The sequence below is a fragment of the Neltuma alba genome, unplaced genomic scaffold (genome assembly GCF_004799145.2).
Source record: "Neltuma alba isolate B1F8T4 unplaced genomic scaffold, ASM479914v2 tig00007902_pilon, whole genome shotgun sequence".
NCBI lineage: Eukaryota > Viridiplantae > Streptophyta > Magnoliopsida > Fabales > Fabaceae > Neltuma > Neltuma alba.
Window position 1 is genome coordinate 65,044 of NW_021634897.1, and position 8,939 is coordinate 73,982.

General features: G+C 36.3%; 1 protein-coding gene across 1 annotated transcript; it reads right to left on the minus strand.

Annotated features, from left to right (window-relative positions):
• Nucleotides 1–6,934: 6,934 nt before the first annotated feature.
• Nucleotides 6,935–7,829, minus strand: LOC114753390 (uncharacterized). The gene is made up of 2 exons (XM_028942077.1): nucleotides 7,785–7,829; nucleotides 6,935–7,618 (listed from the first exon to the last, which is right to left on the minus strand). The coding sequence occupies exons 1-2, from the start codon at nucleotides 7,827–7,829 to the stop codon at nucleotides 6,935–6,937; spliced, it is 729 nt and encodes a 242-aa protein (XP_028797910.1).
• Nucleotides 7,830–8,939: the final 1,110 nt, after the last annotated feature.

Sequence of the window (8,939 nt, forward strand, 5' to 3'; positions counted from 1 at the left end):
GCATTCTGGCGATGAAAGTGATGATGACATGCCTTCTTTGATGACTGATTCTGAATTGGAGATTGATGAAGCTGAACCCGTTAAGGGAGAAGCATTAGTGGCTAGAAGAGCCCTAAACATGCAACCAAAGGAAGATAAAGAGCAAGAGCAGCGAGAGCTCATCTTCCACACTAGGTGCATAAAGAATAAGGTATGTAGCATGGTTATTGATAGTGGTAGTGTTACCAATGTTGCTAGTACCTTACTTGTTGAAAAGTTGGATTTACCTACTATGAAGCATCCTAAGCCTTATAAATTGCAATGGTTGAATGATAGTGCTGAAGCTAAGGTCACTAAGCAAGTTTTGGTTTCTTTTTCTATTGGCAACTACCATGCTGAAGTTTTATGTGATGTAGTCCCAATGCTTGCTGGACATCTCTTGCTTGGAAGACCATGGCAGTTTGATAGTAGAGCTCACCATGATGGTTACAAAAATTGTTATTCTGTACCTTTCAATGGAAAAATCATTGTATTGAAGCCTCTTAGGCCTAAAGAAGCTTATGATGACTAAGTGAGGATTGAGAGGGAATGCAAAAAAATAAGTGAGTGGAGTAAAAAAGAGAGAGTACAGAAAAAAGAAAAGAAGAGGAATGAATATGAGAAAAATGAACAAAAGAAAGAGAGTCTATTTGCTGGAAAAAGTGAGGTTAAGAGAGCATTAGTGAGTGAGCGAGTCTTGGTGCTTGTGTACAAGGATGCTTATTTTTCTACTAACGAACTTAACCCCTCTTTGCCTTCTAGTGTTGTGGCTTTGTTGCAGGAATTTGGTGACCTATTCCCTGATGAAGTTCCCGATGGGCTTCCTCCCTTAAGAGGAATTGAGCATAGGATTGATTTCATCCCTGGAGCTTCTATACCTAATAGACCAGCTTATAGAGCCAATCCCGAAGAAACTAAAGAGATTCAACGCCAAGTTGATGAACTCATGAGGAAAGGCTTTGTAAGGGAAAGTTTGAGCCCATGTGCTGTTCCAGTACTTCTAGTGCCCAAGAAAGATGGTTCATGGCGAATGTGCATTGATTGTAGAGCCATCAACAAAATAACAGTTAAGTATCGCTACCCCATTCCTAGATTAGATGACATGTTGGATGAGTTGCATGGTGCTACTTTATTCTCTAAAATTGACCTAAGGAGTGGTTATCATCAAATTCGCATGAAAGAGGGAGATGAATGGAAAACAGCATTTAAAACTAAATTTGGATTGTATGAATGGATAGTTATGCCTTTTGGGTTAACTAATGCACCTAGCACCTTCATGAGCTTGATGAATCATGTTTTTCGTTCATTTATTGGGAAGTTTGTGGTTGTCTACTTTGATGATATTCTTGTCTATAGTAGAACAATAGATGACCATGTTATTCACTTGCATGAGGTGTTTCGAACTCTTAGGGAGAATAGCTTATATGCTAATTTTCAGAAATGCTCCTTTTGCATGGATTCTGTTGTGTTTCTTGGTTTTGTTGTAGGTGCTCAACAGATCCATGTGGATGAGGAAAAGGTAAAAGCTATAAGAGATTGGCCAACCCCAAAGAATGCCAATGAAGTCAGGAGTTTTCATGGACTAGCAAGTTTCTATTCCCTTATATCAACTTGAAGAATCAGGAAAATTGCTTGTCATTCATTGAATTTGCTTACAATAGGAGTGTGCATTTATCTATTGGTTATTCTCCTTTTGAAATAGTGTATGGTTTTAATCCACTAACTCCCTTGGATTTATTACCATTGCCTATTGATGAGAGGGCAAGTCTTGATGGGACAAAAAAAGCTGAAACAGTGAAACAACTTCATCAAAAAGTGAAACAACAAATTGAAAAGAAAAATGAGCAATATGACCCAAGGCTAACAAAGGAAGAAGGCGTGTTCTCTTTGGACCTAGTGATTGGGTGTGGGTGCATATGAGGAAAGAAAGATTTCCAGCTCAAAGAAAGTCTAAATTAGCTCCAAGAGGAGATGGTCCATTTCAAGTGCTTGAAAGAATCAATGACAATACTTACAAAATTGATTTATCTGGTGAGTATAATGTTAGTACTTTCAATGTGGCTGATTTATCTCCTTTTGATGTAGGTGATGATTCAAGGTTGAATGCTTTTCAGGAGAGAGGGAATGATGCGATACAGCAAGCTAACTCCTCAACTTCCAATAATCCATTGCAAATCCCAACTAGACCAATCACAAGAGCAAGAGCTAAAAGAATTAAGGAAGCTTTGAGTGGGCTAGTGCAAGACACCTTGACAAAGCAAATGGCATTTGTTGGAGCATCAAATCTGGATGAAAATGCTGAGGACGTCACTAATGTCATTTAGGCTAAAAAAGAAAGCTGTTGATCATATCTTGGGCTTGGAGACTTCAATTTAAGGAGCTTGGATCAAGTACAACACATGATTTAGAGGGGTTCTCTCTAGGGTTCTTCATTGAACTCACAGACTTATCAAGGCTTGATCGACCTTGTGGCATCTTTCAACACTTTGGGTCCTTGTTCTCCCGTGTTCAAGGGTTCAAGTGGATCACCAGACCTTTGTTTACGTTCTTGGGGTGTGTATATTCAGATCAGTTGTGGGTTCGTGGGATCTTTGCCTTGTGGGTTCTCACTACCAGGGCAACACTCCCCTGTAAAGTGTCGAGGTTTTCTAAAATGAAAGTATAACTCTTGATCTATTGTGTATCACTAGTCTCCGTGAATCCTCCCTAATTTTCACAAATATGGGCCTGTCTAAAAATGTCTGGTTCTCCTCGATGCACGCCCTTCTCGGGCATGCATTTTTTTGTAGACAAATAGACCTGCCATTCTTTGGATGTCCAAAACGGCAGAAAATAAGGTGATTTGGTAGTCATCAAGTGCATGATAACTTCACATTTAACCATGTGTCCAAACTGTCTAGTTTTCCAACAATTATCCCTTAATTTGCATTTTATTTTAATTAAAAATAGAGCTGTCCAGAAGATGCATGAAATTAGGCTTGAATTGGGCCTAATTTGGGCCCCACAAATAATTTAGGCTGGCCCAAAAAGATGGCCCACTATCCAAGTCAAAATCTCAAACCAATTTGAAACTTTATCAGTTTATATTTATTAGTAACTTTCCATAATTTTTCCAGACCTCCAAAAATTCATTTCTCTCCATAATAATTCACCTTTTAATATGAGAACATGATATGAAAATTCTTAGAATTGTTTGTTACCTCTAGGTATTTATTTTAAACTTTCTCTGATTAGGCCTCTATCGGTGTCACTACGAGAAAATAAATTTCCTAAAATTAATTCCTGAGCCTCCAAAGCCTAAAACCAATTTTATAAATTCAAATAAATATTTATATGATTTGGCCATATTTTTCCCACAATTATTGAGGCCTCTAACTAAAATTAATTATTTTTCACCGATTTCCCACTAATTTCCTGAAATACCTCTGTTTACGGGAAATTTTGTAACAATTTATTTCCACAATAATTCCACCTTCTAGACCTCAACCGAGTATTCAAAACCTCTAATTTTATTTCCCATTTTTTAGAAATTTTTTAGAATTTTTCTCAAATTTTTATTTTGTCCTTCTTGGACCGATAAATATGAAAATACCGTTCCGAACCCCTTTTAGGTTTCACACTATGCTTAGTTTTCTTAGCCAATCTTCTTTTCCTATTAACCCTTAACCAAATTTTTCATCTTTTCTATCAATGCTAAATTTGGCGAGATGTGACACTCTTCCTCCAAGTATCTGTTAAAAATTAGGTGTTAGATGTACATGTGCCTCCTTTAAATGCTGTAGAAATTTTAAGTGTGCCATGTGTCCTTAAGTACTCATGATTTTTAGCTAATCATGTGACTAAATGGATTATTTTATTCCTTAATCTTTTGGGCTAGATAAGTCATGAAATTTCCAAGATTTTCTGGCCTAATATCATTCCTAAAATGGTTGAAGAAGAGGGAAGGGATGTAGCCTCTCAGATCCTATAACATTCACTAGTTTTTTGATTTTACCATATCGGTTAAAATTCCTATTTAATTTTTAATAATAGTTACGAACCTCCAAAAATTTATTTCTTCACATCAAAAATTTTATTTTGATGTAATAAGGTCCCATGAATTTTTCAAGAATTTATTTCACCCTCTAACTACCTATATTGAATTTTCCCCAAAATCGAGTCTTATTGATAAGATTTCGCCAATAATTATTCTAAAATGAATCCTTTCACCTCTAGAGGCCAGAAATAATTTTATAATCTCAAATAAAATTTCAAATAATTTTCTCATATATTTTTCAGAGTTATTAAGGCCTTTATATATTTTAAATAATTAATTCTAACCAATTTCTCACTGTTTAACTGAAAAAACCTTAATTTATAGAAAATTCTGTAATAAATCATTTTCATGCTATTTTCATCTCTAAGGACTCAAGTATAGTTCTAGACACTCTATTTTATTTTATTTTTATATTTTTCAAGAATTTCTAACTGACTTTCCTATTTTGCCCTTCCTGGACTAATAATTTCAAAAATGTCAGTCCAGTCAGGGGTCAGATCTTAATTTAAAAGTTGTTCTAGCTCTAAGTCTACTTTACTACTTGACCTTCTGTCTGATTTATTGCTAATACTTTCAGGGTTAAAATTACTGGGATGTGATATTTCTCCCTGATATCTCTCTATATTTCATTGATTCTAGCATGATTTTCATGGTATTATATGTTTAATTTTGGATTTAATGGTGATGAGAATTCAGGTCCAGAAATCAAAGAAACAAACACTCAGGGACTTAGGGGGTGTTTGGATAACCTCAAACCATGGTTTGGAGAATAGCTTCTGGAGAGAATAGATTTTGAAAGAATAGCTTTTCTGAAGAAGTGATTCTGATAAAGTAAGAGTGTTTGGATAGTTATTGTCAGAAGTGCTTTTTTATATGTAAAAATTACTAAAAAGGACATAAGCTTAAATGATAATTACATATAAGATATATTGCATAATATATGTTAATTTGAAATAAATACAAAATATTAATCAAAATAGTAATACGTATATATATTAATAAAATAAATAAATATTTTTTTGCAAAATAATTTAAGAAAATAATAAAAAACGTATATATATTAATAAATAATATATATAATAAAATAATTAAAATTAAAACGTATATATATTAATAAAATAATTAAATATGTTTTTCGTAAAAAATTTATTTTGCCAACAAAAAAATATGATTATTTCTTAAAGATTTTAAAGATGAAGAAATCCCATAATTTTTTTTTTTGACAGAATTAAAGAACCACACACGAAAATTTCATATCAATTGTCTTCATAATAGAGGTTGCAACGAAATATATTTGTCCAAGTACTTTTTTTTTCTAACAACACATTATATTATCTGAAAAGAAAAAAGGAAATAAAAAGGACATGACTATTCTTGTATATAGTGAACAATTTGATCTCTAATTGAGTCACGAAGTCGAGCCATGTGAGATGAAGATTCTATTGATGAAGGTATATGTGAAGATCCAACTCCATCATCATCATTATTTTCTTCTGCATAAGAACCTTCTTGTTCAAATTGAGTGAAACCAGGATCAGAAATGGATGTTGATCTAATGAAGTTATGTATGGCCATCGTTGCACAAACAATTTGAACCTGTGTTGGAAAGTCATAGCTTGGCATGTTTTCTAAAATTGCAAACTTACTCTTCCAAACTCCAAAAGTTCTTTCAATAGTGCTCCGTAGACTTGAGTGCAAATAATTGAACGCCTCATTGTCATTTTCAAATGCAGATGACCTTCGAAAATCAGGGAGATGGTAGCGTTCACGTCTGTAGGGGCCAAGATATCCCATGGGTGTCGGATAGCCAGCATCGACCAAATAATATTTGCCTACATGAAATATATGATTGGTGTTAATAAACTTTGTTTTCTAATAGTTAAGCATAAATAAATTAAATTGTAGCAAATTAAAATATACCTTGAGGCGGATGGGGAAAGTTCATGGAAGGAGTTGTGAGGGCGTGGTCAAATATACGAGCATCATGTGCACTACCTTCCCATCCGGCCAATACAAAAGTGAAGCACATGTCCCAATCACAAACCGCCATTACATTTTGCGTCACTCTTCCTTTTCGGTTAATAAATTTTGTTTGCTCAGTTACATCAACAATGCATGAAATATGTGTTCCATCAATTGCTCCAATAGCATGTTTGAAAAAGGGCCAGTATCGACCACCGGGTCGTATTTTTGTATGCAAATGCTGAAATGTTGGATCTTTTGGTTTGATATTGGACATAGCAAGTCTACAGCATGCCAATAAGACATTATGAAAATGTCTACTAATTGTCTCCCCTGAATGTTGGAATCTCTCTTGCTGCATCCTACTACTAAGCGCATGGCCAACAGTATTTAAAAACATTGCAACCATTTCATGTATCCCAACATTTCTAGTTTCCCTTAGACCGTGTTGTTGCAATTCGGTGCAAAGATTGAAAAACACTTCCCTTTCCATCCTAAACATATTATAACAACGGGTGGAATGGCCTTGTAAAACATCCCTTACCCATGCCTTGCCTGTATAAATACTTGTATGCTGGGGCTCTTTACACAAATGAAGAGAAGCGTATCCACCAACCGCTACTGCAACTTGATTAACCCGTTTGTTCCGTCGTTTACGATACTTTTCCGCAATTTTAATTTCATCAGCCATTTTTTGTCTTGTCCTGTGCACATAGACATAAAATTTAGAAACCTTGATATGAAACTACTAAACATTTAACAAGAAAATAAGTTCTTTAATTCCTACAGAATTTGAAAGTCACATAATACAATAGTGCTGATTACATAATTCCTAAAAATATACACAAATTATCACAGTCATCTTCTAAGCAACATAAAAAGTAGTCAAATACTATGATAAGCAACACAAATGAAGTCTCAATCCTTGGTTGCATGCCTCAAGAAGAGCAGGAGTTTTTCCCTCCTGTTCTTCAGAGCCACATACATCTCCCTTGCAGCTGGCTTGTCCATGAGGAGTGTTGTGCACCGGGAAAACAGATCAGGATCATCAGTAACTTCATCAACTTCATTAAGGTGCTCCATGACTCCGGCAATTGACGTCTCATAAGCACGTGCTTCTTCTTCTGCCTTCCTAGCACGTGCTTCTGAAATCTCTTCATGTTCACGTTGAGAGTCATTTTCATTTGCTTGAGCTATCCTGCTTAGTGCATCTGCTATTTTCATAGTGGTAGTGGGTTTCTTCTTCATGGATTCACCTTTTCTTCTAACCCCTAATGAGCTACTAGGTCGACTGCCACCTGTGCTTCTACCCCCACGAATGGTTTCCTGTCTCATCCCAGTGTTGCCTCCACTTCCTCCACTATTGTCATTGAATGTGACTGAATTAAACTCCCCGCTTATGCCAGTTGGTGCTCCTAAAAGTTCATCACTATCTCCAGACCCTTCTTCCATATCATCTTCAGGAACTCCTTCGCTTGGAAGTGTCATGGAAGAAGGTGCCCATGACTGTGGTCCAGTTGCAGCTACAGACCCAAAGAGTTGAGTCAATTCAGCCTGAAACTGAAGCCCTCTTTCTCTAAATTTCTCGTAGCCAGGAACTTCCTGCGCATTCAACACCAAAAATGTAATACATTATACAAAAAATGTTAACATGTGAGAAAATATAAACTCAAATAAAGTTAAACCATTACCACTATTTTCTTCTCCCACCATTCATCAGGGGCACTAACAGTATTCCTTTCGGCATCCCATCCTAAACCGGTCTCACGGAGCAGCCTATCCCATAACTGCCACTCCTTTCGCAGGGTATCATATTTGTTTTTCAATTGGATTCTCGTATAGACTCTCCCAGTCTTTGCAGTGAAGCTGTCCACAAGACTTGTCCAAGCAGGTTTTGTCAAGCTAGTTCCTTTTCTTCCCCCTTTTCCAACTTCTTCAATGCACAGGTCAATAAAAACCTTTGTGGTTCTTATATCCCATGAAGCTTTGCCAGTTTGTTTACTCATTATACTATAGACCAATTACAACACTTTAGTCATCACAAGTTCAACCCAAAAAGCATGCCATTCAGTCCAAGAGATATGATATAACAAGTATAGTATTTAACAAGTTTGAGTATGAGGGGCATCATCAAGGCCCGTTTGACTTCAACCAAAGGATCTTACTCAACCAAAAGTGTTATACTGTTATGTAAACCATAAAAGCAGGAAAATCCATAGAAGCAGGAATCCATATGCTACAATGAAAGCAAGACCGAAAATATGACTTCATTTAGCATGTTTGCTTTTTGAGACATTGTGGGTCATTTAACATCATCAAGAAATAAACACAGCTGAAAACCAAACACTGCCATAGGATAACTATCCTAGATTTTTCATTTCTTGTAGTACCAGCTTTTATTTCAGAATCAGTGAAAATAAAATGTCCTGCTAAGTAACGAAATAGAGATCAAAATCTATCAAAATCTCAAATAATCAGGAAAATCCTAAACATATTTATAATACTAATAAGCCGCCCCCAACACCAACGCAAATGCATGAAGGAGACGGCTCGTTCATTTATCTGATCCATTCCTCGGTGGAGTCCGATTACCCACTACCGCCAGTGTCCGATTATCCATTCCTCAGTGGAGTCCGACTGTCTCCCCTGTTTTATTTTTTCCGGTGTCCAGCTCAACCCAGCGTGAAGCCAACAAGAAAAAGGGGACCGGACTCGCTTGGACACACTTTTATTTTATGAAGCCAAAATTGATACTTCATTGCATCAGATCACAAATGAAGGGGAGAAATTACCTGACCGCACGAAACGCACACTGCAGCTATCAGAAATGGAAGAATGGATCAGCCAACCCAGCACGAGATCTTCCGTTGCCAAACCGCTAAACACCTCACCAAGGCCGAAATTCACGAGCTCACAACCATCT

Coding starts and splice junctions, on each gene's coding strand:
- LOC114753390 (XM_028942077.1), bottom strand. CDS start 7,829: ATGATACCCTGCGAAAGGAGTGGCAGTTATGGGATAGGCTGCTCC. Junction 7,619..7,784: donor GTTATGGGATAGGCTGCTCC/GTGAGACCGGTT, acceptor TTGAATGCGCAG/GAAGTTCCTGGCTACGAGAA.